Genomic DNA, 19,007 nt, shown 5'->3' on the forward strand with positions numbered 1-19,007 from the left:
CCCCAGGGCCACACCAATAGCCACATATTCGGTTTGCCCTCTTTCGTGGCTGCCATTAGGATACAGCAACCATATTTATACAAAGGCTGTCTTCCATACCCCTCCAACCCCCATCTATGTCTTCGGCCCCTTGGTCGATTGCTCGATACGCACGCCCAGTCTCTACAGATCTTGCTCAGCAGCGATACCATTACTGCACTCTTAACAACCCCGCCACGCAAAAGTTCCGACCGCCTCTGAGGCTCCTTGACTCAGCCGCAAAAGCCTGCCTGCTGCCTATTGCTCAACTGGGACATCGCGCCGCGACCAATACGAATTCCATTGGTGGGCAAACCCCAATAATCAAATCGTCCGCTTTATCCATCATTTATACAAACCACCTGTTTGCACCTCTCCTGCACTCGAGCTGCGACACGCCAACTCTCGCCTATTGCTCCATTTTCTTCACTCAAGTCCCGGCACTCCACCATGGCCGACGTCGAGGAGCCCAAGTTCAACACCTTGGCCGAACGAATCGCCGCCCTCAATCAGCAAAAGAACTTTCAAGCACCAGAGCCCAAGTCCAAGAGGCCCCCTCCTCCGCCTCCGCCAACAAATCGTCCTGGTCCGCGCAGCCAGACACTCCCAGTCGTCCAGACGAGTGGACTTCCCACCCCCCAGAAAAGTCCCTCGATCCCTCCTCGGCCGAACAAGTCCGTACCGGCAAAGGCCGCCCCACCACCGCTGCCGCGACGAACCACCGATTCATCCCAAGTCGAAACGTCGTTTTCGCCAACTCCCAGGGATCGCATTGCACCTCCACCCCTGCCAACTCGCTCCTCTACCCAGCAAATCTCACCAGCTCTACCCCCTCGGAGGCCATCCACGCAGCAATTGACGGTGCGCCGTAACTCGAACGCGTCCGAGATTTCTAATCTGTCGTCCCTATCGTTGAACCAGACCGTATCGTCGGCTACCAGCGTTCATTCAATTGACGGCCCAACGCGAAAGCTGCCTCCAACCCTAGATCAGGCAAAGCTACCACCATTGCCACCAACTAAGAGGGAACGAGAAGCTCAAGCAAAAGAAGCCGCCGCTCAACAACAGCCCAAGTTTCCTCTCGTTTCGGTCAAGTCTTCGCCTGCAATTCGACAGATTGAACCCCCTCAGAGACCGGTGCTACCCCCACGACTAACCTCGAAGTCGACCAACCAGCAAGTTCACCCACAGACGCTGGAAGAAGAACCACCGACGAACCCGCGAAGACTACCTCCGCCCCCCACAGCGTACATCAAGGCCCAGCCGCAGACAAACGGCCATGGTACCCAGGAACAAGCTAGCGACCGACCACCACTGCCGGGAAGACGACCAACTACCAATGATGACGCACCTCCTCCTGTTCCCCTCAGCTCCCGGCCCAGCGCCGCGCAAATCGAGGCGGTCTCGGCCAGAGCTATTGAACATGTAAACGACTGTCTCATTTGCCGCGACTTTTCAGGACCAGATGGCGTCGCAGCCCAATATCCCGTACACAGCCTCCCGAGGAATGATCCTGTAGGCTATCTAGCTCAAGTCCTCTGCGGGCCTTTCACGTCACACACAAACAAGGCGCGGGCAATTTTCACTTGGTTTCACCACAATATCGCGTATGACTGCGCAGCCTTTTTCGGCAACAATATCAGGGGTCGTTCGGGAGCTGAAACGATACTCATGGGCAAAGCGGTCTGCTCGGGATATGCTGATACCTACAGAGAAATCGCTAATCGCGCGGGTCTTGAGTGTATCACAGTGACGGGCCACGGCAAAGGATATGGATACACAGCGCTGAAAAAGGGGGAGCGTCCGCCGCCCAAAAAGGCCGACGGCCATGCTTGGAATGCGGTACGAATCGACGGCGGGGAGTGGAAATTGCTCGACGCCTGCTGGGGCGCCGGCAACGTTTCTGATGTGACCAAAGAGTTCACTGCCGATTTCAAGCCGCACGAGTTTACTCGGAGGAACGACATATTTGGACTGTCGCACTACCCAGCCGATGACCGACACTTCTTCCGGCCCGATGGCAGGGTACCGTCCTGGGAAGAATACTACATTGGCACGGTACATGGCGACAAACCCATCGTCTACACCCACGCGTACGAAGAAGGCGTTTGGGACCACACCGTCGAACCCAAAGAGCTTCAGATTCCCGTCTACAGCGGCCAGATCGTGCGCTTCCAGTGGTCCAATACATGCGAGCACTGGACTTCGGAGAAACACGGAAAGGGAAAGCCCCCGTTGCTATTCCTGAGTATCAAGGGGCGAGACGGCCGCAAGGACAACATGGTGCCCATTGAAACGGACGGCTTTTGGCATTGGGCCGATGTCAACGCGATAGACCTGGGCGCGCCGGGCCAGAGCGTCAGTGTGGCCATGATCACCACAATTGACGGGCAGGACGCCAGGGGTATGACGGCCAAGGACTACTTTGCGAAGAAGGGGAGATGTGGGATGAGTTGGACGTTCCTGATGAAATGGGAGCTCATTTGAGGGGAGGAGGACAGACACGCACGCACGCACATACACCAAATGACGGGGCTTTCTACTGACGATTTTGACGGCCGAAACTTATATCGTTTATCAATAATGATAATGGGACTCTTTGGATCATACCTGGTGGTCCTGGTGGCTTTCTGGGTTTACACTTTCATCTCATCTACCTCACTTGAGTGACTATGTGCGTTGCTAATGTCGTCGATCTTATTCAGGGAAAGGGTAGAAAAGCCAGTTGGAAGCTGAAGCTAGCACCAAAAGAATAGACTTGAGACTGCCCCTATAGCTCGGCATCGCCCAATTATCAGACGAAATACCACGATAGTCGGGCGACGTGTATGAAACAAAAGCTTTATCGATTGCGTAGAAACTCTAAATCTAATGGGTATCTTGCAATTTATCATGTCCTCTCAAAGAGAACCATTTCAACACTACTAATCCTTCTTCGCCTTAAAGTTCCAAGTTTTGCCACTTGCGCAACCGCCCTCCATACCGATAAATCAGCGCCGGCACGGGGATGAGCGCAATGGCAATGAAGCCCAGCAGACTGTTTCCCCACCCGAAGCCGAGGGCATCGTACATGGACGGCCCCGCCATTGGCAAAAACGCCGCGACGACGCTGCGAAAGACGGTGAAGGCCGCCATCCCGGAAGCGGCGTACGCGGGGTACGCGTCAATGACATAAGCCTGGATGGGCTGCCAGATGCCGATGATGGAAATTCCAAAAGGTAGGAAGCCGACGACGGGCGCGGCCCAGTGAGTGTGGAACTGAGCCGTCCAACCGTACCAGAAGAACGTGACGGGGAGGAGGGCGGCGAAGTAGATGCAGTCCGGGAGGCGCATCTCGGGCTCATAGACGCCCTTGTTGGCTTTTGTCATGCGGACGACGGTGCGGTCTGAGAGGAGGGTGAAGCTGGCCATGCCAATGAGGTAGCCTAGCCCGAGGGGAATGTAGACGAGACCCGTGCTGCCAACGGAGAAGCCGTAGGTGGAGGTGAAGACGAGGGGAATGGTGCTGAAGAGGAGGTAGAGGACGCCGTAAGCGAAGGCGCAGTAGAGGCTAACGCTGAAGAGGATGGGCGAGAGGAAGAGCATCTTGATGGGGCGGATGAGACCGCGGAGGAGGACCTGGGAGGTGGATTTGGGCGCCGTTCCGGGCGAGGTGTTGTCGTCGTAGGCGCTGCGGAGCTCGGGCCGGTTGAGTTCCTTGCGCAGGCGGGCGACTTTGCGGTCGATGAGCACGCGGGGGTTGGTCTCCTGGTTGAAGACGGCGATGACGAGGGCCATGGGCGTGGCGGCGATGAAGGCGATCCACGAGCACCAGCGCCAACCGACGTCCTGGGCGACGAAGGCGCCGACGATGGGGGCGACCGTTGGCCCAATCAGGGGCCCGACCATCCATATGGAGATGGCCGTGCCACGCTCGGCGACTGGGACCATATCTGCGATGACGCCGCCGCCGATGGCGAGGCAGCCAGAGCCGCCCATTCCCGTCAGGAAGCGGAAGACAATGAGGGAGTCGAGCGAGGGCGCGAGGGCGCAGCCTATGAGCCAGGTGCAGAAGAAGAAGTTTGCGGCGGTGAGGATGGGGCGGCGGCCGTACATCTCGGAGAGCGGCGCCAGGATGAGGGGCCCGACGGCGTAGCCTAAGAGATAGATGCTCACGGGTAGGGTTCCCAGCGTCAGGTCGGCGTTGCCGTAGTCCTCGTTGAGGTACTCGATAGCCGGGGCGAGGATCGAGGAGGCGAAGGGGGTCATGAAGGTGATGCCGGCGAGGAACCAGATGATGATCCACTTGCGGCGGCGGGGGAAGTTCATGGGCATGTCCGGGTCGTCTTGAGAGTCCCAGCCCACGACGCCATTATCGAGGTCGGAAACAGGGTGAATCGTGGGAGGGGGATGATCCTTTTCTTTTTTTCGGCGCGAGGAGGCTAGACTTGCTATGCGAGAGAGGCGACTTCGTGCGCTGGCGTGTGAGCGTCCTGTGTGTATTCGCTCGATGACGATGTCCTGGAGGGAGTAAGCACAGAACGAGTGTCTTGTGACGGCGTAGGCTTCCGATTTGAGTACTTCCAGAGAGGTCAAACCTCCCCCCCCCCCAAAAAAAAATCAAGTGCGAAAGGTGATCTCTCGAGCCCTGTCGCACTCTTGAACAGGCGCAAGACAGGCGCAAGAGTTTGCGAAGAACTCTTGAAGAGAAAGCTGGAACTCACCTCCTGGTACGGTTCGCTGTCCGGCGTGTCTTCGAGATCTTCGAAGCTCTTTCTCTCCTCCACCTCAGTCTTTTCACCCTTTTCCAAATCATCTGAAGTGGTGAGGTTTTGTTGACGCTCCCGTTCCGTCAGCGTGCCCTGCTCCGAGGAGGATCCTCGGAGGCCGTGGGCGCCGGCCGGCGTCTCCACGTCCTTTTCGGACGTCATGCTTGGGATCAAAAGTGAATTTTTCTTTGATGAGCAAGTTCAAAAGTTGGAAGCGATAAGATTTGGCTTGAGATGTAGGAAGGAAGGGAATTTATAGGAGAGAAGGAATTAGAAAGGAGAACGAGAAGCAGCAAAGGGCCGGATCCAGCAGCCGGGAGGAGGGCAAGCAAGCACGTATCTGCGTGCCTGGCGTATCTACCTACCTAATAATCCGCAATCACGCGCCGCGAATCCACGGCAGCAGCTGTGAGCGAAACTGCTTTAGTAATTCTAGCCCGAGACCCCTCTTCCTTCTTCACCCAGTTGCCGCATCTACCCCTGGTAGGCAAAGGCAAGGGCGACGATCATTGAGGTAAACGGTGTAACGTTGTTCGACAGGCGCTCCCCAAAGTCCCATTCCATCATGCTCGGCAAACCCGCCCTTGCGACTTGCAGGCTGACTGACCTGCAGGAAAGTGCGTCTAGCCTCACTTCCGCCGCCGGGTTTTTCGCTCCCCTCAGAGTCGGGGCTCATAACTCCATATTTTATCTCCGCTATCCGCTTCTAGACGGGCAGTGTTGGGGTGTTTGTAGGGCGATCCGGGATTGGAGGGGCATATAGAGAATGGAAAGAAAGCACCTAATATTTTGGGGTAAGGTATGGTGTGGTGGACCTCTCGGACTAAGGTACACTAAGTAGAGCCAACCTCGGAATCTTGTTTCTCAATGATAGGCGGTGACGGCAACGGGAGAGAGTCAAGACGCGGGGTTCGTTGGAGACGGGACCGTGGATTAACCATGGAGATCAGCGAAGGACAGTCTATTGGGGCTAACTACCTCTACGGCAACTCGGCAGTGTTGGGGTTTCGGTCGTCTCTTTGCCGTGGCATTATTAAATCCGCAATTTCTGTTCGAGTTCCCGATGTCGTGCTGGACACTCATGGCCATTGGCTGGAAGCTGGAATGTGCTTTGTAATTCTTTCGCATGTCCAATTGAGGCTGCTGAACAAAAGGTTATATTGCATGCACGTGCAGTTGCAGTGTTAGTACCTACGCTGACTTGACTGACATTACTAGAGATCCAATCTGTAATTCCAATTGCCAATGCAACAAGAGCCTTAGAGTTTGTAGTCAACCAACTACAGAGATAGAGTTCTTTTGCAACTGCTATCCGTTGACTCAACCGCTGGTCAATGCGCCATTGCATCAACTTTCCAGTCGCCGAGAGCCAAGTCTCGCACAGACCAGAAGCTGGAAGCTGGAACAGCTGCAAGTTCCAGCAACAGGTCCCCGGCTCCACTTCGGCTGTCAATTCGTCCCCTTCCAAGGTACCCACCCTCCACAGCCCACTGCATGTCTGCCCCGCAGCCTCCCGGTGCCACATGGGAAAGTTCAGCGTGGTTTCCACACTCTCTCCAAAAAAAGAAGACTGGAAGAGGGACAGCCACCATCGATAACGCGGCCCCCCCTGGAGGATAGTGGGGACATATTTCTCCAAACTGACGAAGCCCTCCTGCAACTGTGTCCCATCGCAAAACCTCAAACTTTGGGTTGCGACTCCTTTTCTTTCCATTGCGAGAGCTCCAACTACTCTTTCCTGACAACAAAACCCCTGGTGCACCTGTCAATCCACCCTGCGCACAGAAATACAATGAAATTGCACCGCAGCCGAGCTTAGGTTCCACAAGTAGCAAAGGAAACAGCAAAAGAGCCGAGAGAGCTGCAGGTACTACAACACCCCTGCGGGCGCGTTCTTGCCTGCAGAAACGACAATATCTCGAACCAAAGATGGCCTCCTCCTCCTCGACATCGTCCCCCACGCTCACCCGGACTGAGACCCTGAGCCTGGGCTCCCTCTCCTTCGCGGCAGTTGCGGTCCTCCTCAACGCCTTCCAGGGCGAGGGCGAGCCCCTGATAGCGTCACTCGCCCTCTCCGCCTTGGCCTTTGCGCTGGCCTACTCCATGATCCGATGGCTCGGTCCGGTCTTCAAGCACGCCGGCTTCAAGGGTCGCGACCTCTCCAAACACCACCGCCCGGAGCTGCCCGAGTGCATGGGCGCCGTCTGCGCTGCCGTCTACCTCCTCGTCGTCATCATCTTCATCCCCTTCCCCTTCTACAAGGACATCGTTGCCGCCACTAGCGGTGGTGGTAACAGGGACGTTGTTTTCCAGGTCGAGCATGTCCAGCAGGGACGGTTCCTGCATCGGTTCCCCCATAGCAAGGTCAGTGTAACTTACCTCAACCACCAGGGCGCGGTACCACGCGGAAACCCTTACTGACTTGCGACAAACCATAGCTCGCCTCCTATCTCTCCGCAATCATCTCCCTCCAGACGACAGCCCTCCTCGGCATCGGCGACGACCTCTTCGACATTCGATGGCGCCACAAGTGGTGGATTCCAGGCCTGGCTTCGGTCCCGATCCTCGTAATCTACTTTGTCGACTTTGGCGTCACCTCCATCGTCATCCCGATCCCCCTCCAGCCCTACCTCGGCGAGCTCTTCGACCTCGGCGTTCTCTACTACATTTACATGTCCTGCATCGCAATGTTCTGCCCGCAGTCCATCAACATGCTCGCCGGCATCAACGGCATCGAGGTCTCCCAGTGCATCGTCGTCTCCCTCCTCCTCGTCCTCAACGACTGCCTCTACCTCTTCACGCCCTATCCCCACCCGGCCACGGACTCCCACCTCTTCTCCCTCTACCTCCTCCTCCCCTGGCTCGGCGTCTCCTTCGCCCTCCTCCTGCACAACTGGTATCCCGCCAAGGTCTTCGTCGGCGATACGTACTGCTACTTCTCGGGAATGGTCTTCGCGACGGTCGGAATCCTCGGCCACTTCTCAAAGACGCTCGGCCTCCTCCTCGTCCCCCAGCTCTTCAACTTCCTCTATTCGACGCCCCAGATCTTTGGCCTGATTCCCTGCCCTCGCCACCGCCTGCCCCGATTCAATGCTCGCACCGGCCTCCTCGAACCGAGTAAGACTCCCTGGAGCCCCGAACGGCAACCTCGCCCCCTCGTCGCGCAGGGGCTGCACCTGCTCGCAAAGTTGCGTCTGCTGCAGGTCACGGTTGACGAAAAGGGCCGCTTCGTCGAGACGAGCAACTTCACTCTCCTCAACCTCTGGCTCGTCTGGCGAGGTCCTCTAAGAGAGGACCGCCTCGCGTGGGAGGTCACCTTTCTCCAGCTCTTCGTCGGTCTGTTCGGCCTCTTCGTCCGACATCGCCTCGCTCTACTCATCTTTAAGGAGGATAACTGGGGTATGACGACTCAGAGATATTGATTGACCCTTTTCGTGTCTTGGGCTTGGGCGGAACCCGAGAGACTGGTCCTTTTTTTTGGCCTCGCACTTCATTATTGTTCAACAAATCCGGTTTTGCTTGTATCCGGAGGTTTTTTTTTCTTCTTTTTTGCTTCATTTCAATCTGTCTGGATTCGCATCGCAAGGGACGTCAAGGCTCGTAAGGCCGCCTGTATTATACCAATATGGATTGAAGTTTGAGATTGAGATACCCTGTAAGAGACCATGTAGAGTACCTGGCGGGTCATGGCCCAAGATTGGCTCATTTGAAAATTGGTGAAAACCAAGACGAAAAAGATTCAAATCACAATCTTGGTTTCAAATGGAGAAGTGGTGTGTGAGCCAGAAGTAGGCAGCCTCGCAGCTGCGCAAAAAAAAAAAGAACATCCATTTGTCATGGGAGGGGTGTGGTAGTCCTGCGCCGAGCAACTTTGCGTCGTCGGCACAGCCAATGAGACTAGATTTACACACAAAAACATGCCGCTCATGGCAAGAGTGGTTGGAATCTCTCCGTCTTTTCATCTCGTACCAGCCAGTATCAGCCGATCCCCGGCCCCGGGCCACGTCCGTCCGTTTCCTTACTTTGCGCCGTAGACCCATCGAAAAGATTCAGCGTCATGCCAGACGACAAAAGTTGTCGAAATGAGCAATTGTTTTTCGTTAAGACGTGCATTTTTAGCAGCCCCTCCAAATAAAAATAAAACACAATTCACCTGAAGACATCCCGAAAAAGCGCTGACCGAGACCGAGATTCCCTCCGCCCTTCCCATTCCTATTGTCCGTCGCTGCCCAAACGCCAAAGTCATTCACCAGACTGTCGCCGCCCCAAAATGGTTTGATAATATTTAGAGGAGAATGATGAAAGCCGCCGTGCCGTCTTCAGAACTCGCGAACCCCGATCTATTTTACAAGGTGGTAGCAGCCGCAGCTGCAGGGTTCGCGTTGATCGTATTACCCGTGACGGGTGTAAGAACATCCGTACTCTTCTCGACTACTGGGGAATCGACAATCGCATCGAGTGTTGACTTCGCCTCCTCAGTGCCAGGCAATGGCGTCTTCAAAGCACCGGCGGGCTTGGCCTTGTTCATCCTGCTCTTGGTGTAGTCGCTGAGGCTCAGCTTCTTTTTGACTGGACTCGGGTGTGCTGCGACACCGTTGACTGCCGTCGGAGCAAAAGGGCCTGATAGACTGCTTGCGGAGAATGGGGACTGAACCGTCGATGGCGTTGTGGCACTTGGGGTCGCCGATGTTGGCCCGTTAAAGGCCGGAACCGGGGGCATCGTCACGCGCAATTCCGGTGACCTCATCTTCAAGGGACTGCTTGCGCCGTTCGCTAGTCCATCTGGAATATTGTCCTTCTGCAAAGGCGATTTCGCCATGCCTGGTGAGCTTGTCGGAGCATCCGACATCACTACATCACCAGCTGGGGGAGCAACAGGCGATGTCTCATACCCTTGCACCTTGGAAAGCGGTGGAGAGTCTACAGCAAGCTTGGGCTCAGCCGGTTGGTCAACGTCCATCGGTATTGGCTCCAGGGTGGAAAGCGAAGGGAGTGATTTGCGTCTCTCGACCTCGTCACAGCGTAATCGATGCCGATTGTTGAGCAAGCGTTGTGAGAGAGAAATGATGCGTCGTCGTGGCCGTGGTGTCTGGACAGGCTCACTGTACCACTCGCCCTCCACAGGGTCAGTTTGTACGGATGCATCGGAGTAGATGGGACGAGGTGCTGACGAAGCTCGTCCGGATTGAGCACCGACCGAATCGGCCCTAGAGGCGGGTGCCTTGAAAGGATTCTGTGCCGTTGGCGACACACCACTTGAGGGAGAGTTCGACTTGCTTCGAGATGTTCCCGCGTCGACATAATGTGTAGTGCCGCTGGATGCGTTACTCGCTGAGTTGCGTGGTTTCGTCTTGGAAGACCCGGGATTGGATCCTGTACCATCGGATGTTCGCTTCTTCTTGCGTGGGGGTTGTTGCTGCTGCTCCATCCGTCGAAATGAGTCCTCAACCATTTGAACCTTGCGCTTGTCCCTGTCAGTAGGTTCTGTGAGAATACCCGGTCTATCCAATGAGCCCTGGCGCACAGGCGTACGATCGCGACTAGGCGGTTTGCTACGCTCAGATGCGGATCGACCGTCGTTGTCGGCGTCATCTTGATGACCTTCACTGGCTGCGCGACTGTTTGTTGCGTGTCCAGTACTGGTGGGTGAGATGGTATTGGTTTTTGGCTTTCGTTGCTTCTTCTTCGCTGGAGGTCGGGACTGTACCTTCGCTTGATGATGTCTGTGGAAGCGAGCGAAGGCACAGTTTGCCCCCAAGTCACATGCACAGCCGCCGTACTCTGACAATATCCGATGAATCCAGTCGGACAGTGTCTTGTACTCGGTCTCGTCCAATTCAGACTCGTTCTGCGTAGTGGTATCATCGTCGGCGAGGCCCAGAAGATGGACCAAACGCGCCTGTAACTTTTTGGGTAGCCTGAAGTCCCATGGGAGTGTGATTTGCTCGTTTGCAGCGACGTATCTGTCACTCATCAGCCAGAAGTGATACTCGGACTGGCCTGACAGATAAGTATCCAGCAGGGCGTTGGGCTTGCAACTCCTTCGAACGAAGCGAGCCATGGATCCTTCTTTCCTAGTATCAATGTACAACGGAAGCATCGGGTGGAAGAAAACGAAGGGCAACGGAGAAGAGAGTTCTTCCCAAAGGTTTTCGGGGTCTGCGCAGTAATCCTTCTGGAATCCAATCACACCGTTGAGTTCAATCAGAGGCACATCTTTCTCGATGGCAGCTGGAGTAGCAAGGTATTGCCATCTTAGTGTCGTGTCGGGTGAAACAGGAATCTTCTTGCTCTCAACATGAAGCTGACGCTTTCGAGCGTCAATGTCTTTTGGCAGTTTCGCAAACACGTCGTTGATTTCCTCGCCGGTCTCCTTCCTCATACGATCCGGTTCACGAAGCCAAACCGATAGGGTGTTCGAAACACCAAGACTGGCGAACGAGTTGATTTGAGTCATGGGAATGTCTGTTTCTTTGCTCATGGACAGGAATCCATCCGAGTAATTGTGTATTTGAAAATCGCTCGGAAGGTCCGGGGGAGTAGTTGCCGGACTCGGAGGATGGCCGTTGGGCTGAGACCGCCCGCCATTTCCGTAGGACGGACTTCGCTTTGCATTCTGTGAACTGATCGAGTGAGATGGCCGATGGGATGATTTGACCTTCTTGGTCGGGTGAGGGTGGTCGCTCGGACTTCCGTGCTTTGCGTTCTCCTGGCCCACAGGGTGGCCATTCAACTGTAAGTCCGTGGGCTTCAGCTTCTTCTTGTGGGATTTTGATGGCGGGCGTTTGGCCTTCTTATCCGGTATGGTTTCTGTCGTGGGAACATTCTTCAGTCGTCGGGTTCGCTCGATGGCCTTTTGTCGATCTAAGGGACGCGGCTTGCAATCAGCGCATGAGTGGGCAAAGTCTTCGCGGAGGGCCTCCTCGCGGCTGTGAGGGTAGAAGCAGTCGATGTGCTGCCATGTGTCGCACGTATCGCAGTAGATCGTGTTTCCATCATCGTCAGTGAAGTTGCAGATACACTTGATTGTGTAAGGCTCCTCTTCCTCAACCGTTTCTACTTTGCGTGGCACATTGTTGGTTGAGACTGGTACGCTCGGAGCGAAGAGGGTCTGACTAGGAGTCGCGGTCTGCGTCGACAGCGGCTGGGGCTTTTCGGTCATAATCTAAGTTTGCCTCGTGGTGCGAATTGGAGTCGAGGTATTGCGTAAGGTGATTACTGTTGCGGCCTGGGTAGCATGACGACGCCTGTCTAGACGCACTGGAACAAGCCGTCGAATGAACCACAGAAGCAGCAGGATGTAAGGCCGTCGTCATCCGTCGGCGAGTAATATCAAGTCGAGCCGAAGAATCTCGACAAAGTCGGGGGGTAGAACTCGGTGAGATCGTCGAGTCTGGCTCACAAAGGACAGGTCGTCGCAGAGGCGAGGAACAGCCCAAACAAATCGCTTTCCCAGTCACCACAGTTGGCCTGAATCTAGCAAAATGCTGCCAGAACGTCACGAGCGTGTCTTGTGGGCGTCGTGCAGTGGAAAAGTTTTCGAGTTGTGATCGCGAAGAGCGTGTCCACGAACCGATCGATGCCAAAGGGCAGACGAGGTCGGAGAAAGCGTAGAGCGGTTGCGCCTCGTTGACGGGGAGGAACAGAGCGATTCGAAAAGCTGGACCGGGTCGAGCGGACGGAGTATGAGGAGGAAATCGAGTGTTCAGGACCAGAGGTGAGGGAGAGTAGGGTGTTTCGGGTCGAGAAATGAGGGTGGGAAAGAGATTGAAAGAGAAGAAGAGAGGGGGGCACGACACGAAGGAGAGAAAGACGGATGGGTCCCCCAAAGGAGCGTAGCAGAGGTAGCGGTGGTGGCAGCAGCAGTAGCAGTGCTGGTGCGGTGCGGTGCGGTGCGGTGCAGTGCGAGTTGAGCGAGACAGGTCCCAGTGCAGGAGCGTGCAGGCCGGAGCCCAGACCAAGCCGAAAAGAGAGAGAGGGCGAACGAGTAGGAACAGTAACTGCACTGCTAGGTTGGGGACTTGGACTGCGGCTTAAGGTAGGGACTGGCTGGCACCTTGTGCTTCGGTGCGCCGATTGTGGACTGGATGGGGGAAGGGAAGGGGGGGGCGTCGTCGTCGAAGATGGGATTTTTGGGGGAAAGTGCGATGAGGACGGGTTGCTGAGTGCTGGGATGCTTGGGGAGCGTCGCACCTGCTCAGCTCGAGGTGTCCTGGTCCGTTGCCCACTGCCGGGGAGCACTGGCTACCACCAAACAGCCCGCCAGCCGTCACAGCCTAGTACAGTCGGACATACGCTGGAGGGGAAGGGGGACGGCGACAGTAGTAGACGACGACGGGAAGAGAGACGAGAGAGGGAGACGGCAGACGAGAGACGAGGGCAGAAAAGCCAAAGCCCGTGGGTAAGGAGCAGGGTACGCAGGTACCAGTACTTACCTGAAGCTAAACCCGAAAGGCGGTGGACACGCTGATATGAGTGGCTCCGGTGGTCCCATCAGCCCTCTAGCGTAGATTCCTGATGCCTCAGGCAGGAAGGGTTTCAGGCCGCAACCAGACACAGAGAGAGTGTGTGGTGGTTCCCGTCTGATGAAGGACTGGCGAGTGCCTTGTTAGCCCTCCGCACCAGACGCCTGGAAGGTCGGCTCGGCCAGGCAAAGAAGAAGGTGGGAAAAAATCAAACTGAGTAGGAAAAGAAGCAAAATGTTGGAGGGATAGTGGGGTGATGACACTTTTCGCGGCAAGTGTAGAGAAAACAAAATGAGAAGATATTCGACTAGAACGGATTCTCATCATCTTGATGAGAGCAGCTGGCGGCCACGGGTCGTCGGTTTGATGTGAACAAAAGCAAGAGGCAGACTCGTTGGGCGGGAGTGGAGGGACAAGAGGCGGCATGCAAAGATTTAATGAGTAATAGGAGAGAAAGAAATGGGCAGGCAGCGTGGTGTTGGTGTTTGGTGGGAGCTGGGTGGTTGACCCTCTCTGGCCCTAGCAGAAACGGCAGGCGGATGTGACGGGAGGAGTGCGAGGTGGAACGACGGAGGGCGAGGGGCGACGACAGACTGGCCGAGGACAAGTCAAAAGAGGGGTGACCCGCGCAACGGGAGGGACTCTGCGTACGCCGTATGGACGGATGGTTCATGGATGCCTTGCTTCGCTGGTTTCTGCTTGCTAATAAGAAGGCATCCGTGTGCGGTATGCGGTGTGCGGTGTGCGGTGTGCGGAGACGACTAGAAGAGGGCGTGGGCGGAAGTCAGGGTGAGCACCGAGTTGTCATGAGCTAGAAGGGAGACTTGACGCCAGAGACACGGAGGGCATGGTATGTGACAGTATCTGGCCTACTAGGCATAAGATGAGGGAGGGTTTTTGATTTTGTGAGCTCATACCATGCGCGGGAGAATGCCGGCGCCGTGTTGATCTCGTCGTCGAGTTCCAGTGCAATAAGCGTAATAGAAGCTTTCAATCAAGGTAGCGCGTCCTTTGGAAACCAAACCAGCAAAATCTGTGACTGCGAATCGGGGATGACCATGGCTTTCATCCCATCCCGAGGGCGACGTGAGGCCTGGCCAATTATGCGCAATCCTTTTTTTTTTTTTGTCTTAAAATAGGAGGCCTTCGAGTGACTTGCCTTCGCTGGGTCGTTTCGCCTCATGCCTTTGTACCTAGGTTGCCCCCCTTTAATGCCACCGCACCGACTCACTTGTGAAAGTCGGTCGCTTTCCTCTGATTTGTGCTAACGTAGGCAGGCTGGGCGGGTGGCAAAAGTCACTTTCCGGTTGAGGGCAATCCAAGTCCAATGCGCCAGTGGGCCAGGGGTAGAAGAGGCCAAAGAGACCGGAGAGACACTCGGAGGACCCTCCAGGTCGTGACTGTAAGAGAGGACCTGCAAGACGATCCAATGGGAGTCCATGGGCCGACTCCAAGGCGCGGCCCCTCACATCCACTGCTTTGAAGCTCTTCAGAGTTCGCCGTGACACCATCATCTTCACTGCCAACAACTCCACCCAAGTCCCGGCGCACCGTGAAGAGAGCTTTTGGTTCTTGGTCGCAGGAATGCCTGCCCGGTCGAAGGCGAAGGGGTGCGAATACGGTGGTCGAGAGCTCATCGCGTCGAGGGCCATGGAACCGGAGCGGAGGCTACGCCAAAGTCGGCCACCCACAAATTGGCCACCCGCTATTACACCGTAAGATTCGGATAAGGTACCTAAGTATGGATAGGCCAAGGTGCCTTGAGAGTCTTGGGAACTTAAAAGGAAGCAAAAGGAAGAAAAGGAACCTCTGGGCATGTACCTGGCTGGGTGACTTCTCGGCTGCGGTGGAATTGGATTGGATTGGATTTGCCATTGGGTGGGGCAGACCGGCCAAGGGCAGCATTTCTCATGTTCCTTCCAACCCCCAAAAGAGCGAAGTCCCCCCCAAGTCGCAAGATCCAAGTCCTACGGCGCAGCGTCGCGTCGTGCCGATTCCCACTTGTCTCGACTCTCGAGTCTCAAGTCTCAACTCAACCTCGCGCCGCCCCCGTCTCATTGGTTGGCGGGATCGTAGGGAATGGGGGACCGGGTCTTACTGCCAGGGCCTAGTATTATCGTGCATGGAGCCGGTCTATCGCTCCCTGCAACAGGTCGCTTCTGCCCTGGTCAGGCTGGAGACCTGCAGTTTTGCATGCGACTTTGCGTTGTAGTTTTGGAGGTGACAAAGAGCTTCGACTCAGATGCGCAAATGTTGACTCTCAGTCTACCCACCACGGCTGACGGTATCTTTGATGCTCACTCATATCTGTATTACATATTTGCCATGAGGTCAACCGCCTGCAGAGATTGTTCTGATGACTGCAGCTGGAGCTCTTCCACCATCACCGTTTTCGTGAAGCGTCATGCATCGCCCGCCAAACCAAGGCGACAACGGCATGCAGCTTGAAGTCATCATCACTGCAGGCTGAAGCGATGTGTCCCCTCGACACTGGGACCTCAAACCACCATTCCTCTGCTCAGCACTGCAGCAGACACACTCTCGCCTCCAGTTGCTCTCCTTCTCTCCAAAGCCCTACGCCGTCACCCGATGCGCCTTCAACCTTCTGCACAAGATGGCTCGACCCCTCCCCAAGACAGACTAGGTTGGCCTCCAGGAGATCGGTACATGGGAGGCTGCGTTGACTTCGACGCCGACACGGAGGCATGGGGGCGCGGCCTTTTCGCTGGTGAGGTGTCATTCATCTGCCTCACCAAGTCATAGTTGCAGAAGTATCGGTACTTTGACCACCATCAGTCAATGCTCCCCACGCCCAGCACATTTGCGCGCCCTCAAATGAGACCACGCGCGGCGCCTTTGCGAGCAGTGGTGGCTGTTATTGCCCTTGAAGTGGACGGTTGCCCTGAGCGCTCGTGTAGTCCAAGAACAGTACGACGTGAGGAAGACATCGGTACCCGCTGTGGTCTCGACGGCTTATCCAGCCTGTTACCTTTAATTATCCTCGCTGACGGGATCAACGTGTCACTTCTTGCCCCCCTTCATCATCCCCTCCCCAACTCCTTGCCCACTGGAAATAGACAAACAAAACAAAGAGTCGCGGTTTTCCGTCGTTCATAGGCACCCAGCAGGCATAAGAGCCCCCGGCATGATTCGCGGCCGGCGTCCTTTTGACTAGGATCTCCCTGTCGTACAATCGCGTCCTCGAGACTTGCCAAAAGTTTGCGACACTGATAGCCAGGGCTGCAGCTGAGGTGTCGTCGTGTCGAGGTGTCCGGTACTTGAGGACCACGGTCCCCAATCATTGTCCACGCAGGGTGGCCACACTCTCCGGCTCACTCGAGCACTTGTTTGCGCCAGCTCCCTGCACTTGACGCGGGGCTGATTGGTTCAAGCCGACGGATCCGTGCACAACAGTTTCCCACCATGAAAGACGCATGAGATGGTGTGGCTCCTGCTGTGGCTACCTTTTCCCTCAGGTCATCATCCATGCCGTAGCACGACTTCTTAAGTCGCGGACAGGTTGGTCCAATCACGAAACCTGCGCAGTCGAGACTTGAAGATGCTTTGATCGGAGAGCGCACCATGCAGTTCTAGCCCTGCCACTGAGGAGCTTGGAGGAGTCAGCGGTTTGTGATGATGGAGAATCCCTGAACGACATAGCGGGCACTGGGCCTTGGATGCTGAGGTTGGCGTCCATCTGCTTCGGTTCTGTCCACGGGACCATGATTCCAGGGATCTTCCAACGAAAGCTGGACCGTCGAAACAGCCCAGCAGCTCTCCGTGACAGGGCTCCAGCCGACGCATAGAAGCGAGCACGAGCGGAGGCGAAAAAGTCAAGCCCATCATTGTGGCCAGAATGCTGGCAGCTTCTTCTTGTATGGCGCGCCATCTTGTTTGAGCATGGACGGCTTCTCCAATGCACAAATGATGACAGGGCACCCGCATCGCAAGTCGACGGTCGCAGCTCGTAGTGACTCGGCCGGTTCAATCTCCAAAAGACGAAGGCGGGAGGCAATCTGGAGCTGGGAAGTTGATAACGAAAGTGGGATCTTGGAGGGGAACGACATAAAAGAGTGGGAATTTACGATGGCCCGTGCACCGACGACAACAGAACAGAATGTACCTTTTTGGCCAACCTCGATATTACTCTGACGTTATTCACTCGCAGTATGAAAAAAAAAAAAAAAAAAAAAAAAAAAAAAAAAAAAAATAAACGTGAAACACAGCGAGGCCAAAAAGGAAAACAAAAAAAAAAAAAAATTTAAACTTTTGGACAACCAAAATATATAAATAAAAAAAAAAAAAAAAAAAAAAAAAAAAAAAAAAAAAAAAAAAAAAAAAAAAAGATTCTTCGTCCAGGAACGGTTTCTGTCCATTTAATATGTTATATCAATCGAGAGAAGAAAAAACTATTTTTTTCAATTATGCAAATCATCGTAGGAAACGGCCTGATTCACAATCAAAGACATAGTCAATGAAAGGTACGGATACTTCACCTTCAATGTCGCCATGGTCGCTGGGGAAGGAAAGGCGCTTGTCCCAAGCAAGGTCCACCTAGCTCCACCCAATCAGAGGAATCTTTGGTTGTCCCCATGACGTTCTCCCTCCGAACCCAGCCCCGTTCGTTGCACCTACCAACCAAAGCCACTCGTAGGAACCACTTCTCAACCACCTCCCATCATCTTCACGCTAAACATCGAACATCGGACGCCGACGATTACACACCAAGCATCAACCACGTCGAGACCGCCGTTGTTCGAAATCCCGATTCCCATCTCCCTAATCGCACCAAATCACGTCGAAGATGAGGTTCGCCACAGCTGTCATCGCCTTTCTCTCCGCCGGTCTTACCCCGGCTGGTGCCAGCGTTCTGGTCCAGAGAGACCAGTCCGTCATTGTCAACGAAGACCTCAAAGTCCCTGGCGACTCACCCTTGGAGCTATGCCCCAAGTCCCACGACGAGGATATCGTCACAATCGATAGCGTAGACCTCTCTCCCAACCCTCCTCAGGCGTAAGTTGTTTGCAGCCCAATCTATGATGAAGCATATCGCATCCTCGTGAAAGGGCGTCAGCTAACATGATGTTCCAGTGGCAAGGAGCTTGTCATCAAGGCTTCCGGCACCGTCAAGCAGAACATTGAGAGTGGCGCATATGTCCTTCTCCAGGTCAAGTACGGCCTGATCCGCCTTATCAGCACCAAGGCGGATCTGTGCGAGCAAATCGAGAACGTCGACCTCGAGTGCCCTATCGAGAAGGGTGTTCTTACCGTGACCAAGTCCGTTGAGCTTCCTAACGAGATTCCCTCCGTAAGTCCGGTCCGTCTGCGCGAATTACTGTCGGATTGCTGACTGTATTTGTAGGGCAAATACACTGTCTTTGCTGACGTCTACACCGCCGATGACGTCCCCATCACTTGCTTGACCGCTCAAGTCGTCTTCTCGCGCAACACCAAGAGCTTCTTCAGCTTGGAGCTTTAAATTAATTACAAGCACACGAAGGTTTACGATGATGGGGCATGGGTTACAGTCACACGTAGCGATACATCCAAATTGTTGGTGGGGTTTCTCTTCATCTCATAACACTGGTAGCATCAGGAATTTGGCATACCGCACTTCAATTTCCCCGTAAGATGAATTCGTTTGAAGGTCCTTTTTGAGTGTTTATTCTGCGTAGGAGTATTGGCATAATGATGCGAACGTACATAGGGTAGCGGTGCTAGGCATGCAGCTCGCAATTTATTCCTGATAGGCCAGTATGGCCCATCCAAAACCAGA

The 19,007-nt window shown here is 55.0% G+C and overlaps 6 protein-coding genes across 6 annotated transcripts; 3 read left to right on the forward strand and 3 right to left on the reverse strand.

Annotated features, from left to right (window-relative positions):
- Nucleotides 1–468: 468 nt before the first annotated feature.
- Nucleotides 469–2,505, forward strand: CORC01_09963 (transglutaminase-like superfamily protein; the record flags this gene model as incomplete). Its single annotated transcript, XM_022621592.1, has 1 exon — nt 469–2,505. The coding sequence occupies one exon, from the start codon at nt 469–471 to the stop codon at nt 2,503–2,505; it is 2,037 nt and encodes a 678-aa protein (XP_022471908.1).
- Nucleotides 2,506–2,958: 453 nt separating this feature from the next.
- On the reverse strand, nt 2,959–4,928 carry CORC01_09964 (major facilitator superfamily transporter; the record flags this gene model as incomplete). Its single annotated transcript, XM_022621593.1, has 2 exons — nt 2,959–4,518; nt 4,722–4,928. The coding sequence occupies 2 exons, from the start codon at nt 4,926–4,928 to the stop codon at nt 2,959–2,961; spliced, it is 1,767 nt and encodes a 588-aa protein (XP_022471909.1).
- A 1,767-nt stretch (nt 4,929–6,695) lies between these two features.
- CORC01_09965 (glycosyltransferase family 4) lies at nt 6,696–8,188 on the forward strand (the record flags this gene model as incomplete). The annotated part of the gene is made up of 2 exons (XM_022621594.1): nt 6,696–7,130; nt 7,205–8,188. The coding sequence occupies 2 exons, from the start codon at nt 6,696–6,698 to the stop codon at nt 8,186–8,188; spliced, it is 1,419 nt and encodes a 472-aa protein (XP_022471910.1).
- Nucleotides 8,189–9,111: 923 nt separating this feature from the next.
- CORC01_09966 (PHD-finger domain-containing protein) lies at nt 9,112–11,928 on the reverse strand (the record flags this gene model as incomplete). The annotated part of the gene is made up of 1 exon (XM_022621595.1): nt 9,112–11,928. The coding sequence occupies one exon, from the start codon at nt 11,926–11,928 to the stop codon at nt 9,112–9,114; it is 2,817 nt and encodes a 938-aa protein (XP_022471911.1).
- Nucleotides 11,929–16,735: 4,807 nt separating this feature from the next.
- Nucleotides 16,736–17,176, reverse strand: CORC01_09967 (uncharacterized protein; the record flags this gene model as incomplete). Its single annotated transcript, XM_022621596.1, has 1 exon — nt 16,736–17,176. The coding sequence occupies one exon, from the start codon at nt 17,174–17,176 to the stop codon at nt 16,736–16,738; it is 441 nt and encodes a 146-aa protein (XP_022471912.1).
- An 859-nt stretch (nt 17,177–18,035) lies between these two features.
- CORC01_09968 (ML domain-containing protein) lies at nt 18,036–18,710 on the forward strand (the record flags this gene model as incomplete). The annotated part of the gene is made up of 3 exons (XM_022621597.1): nt 18,036–18,244; nt 18,323–18,539; nt 18,594–18,710. 3 exons carry the CDS (start codon nt 18,036–18,038, stop codon nt 18,708–18,710), a joined length of 543 nt encoding a protein of 180 aa, XP_022471913.1.
- Between the last annotated feature and the right edge of the window lie 297 nt (nt 18,711–19,007).

The sequence above is a fragment of the Colletotrichum orchidophilum genome (genome assembly GCF_001831195.1).
Source record: "Colletotrichum orchidophilum strain IMI 309357 chromosome Unknown Scaffold_94.1, whole genome shotgun sequence".
Taxonomy (NCBI): Eukaryota; Fungi; Ascomycota; class Sordariomycetes; order Glomerellales; family Glomerellaceae; genus Colletotrichum; species Colletotrichum orchidophilum.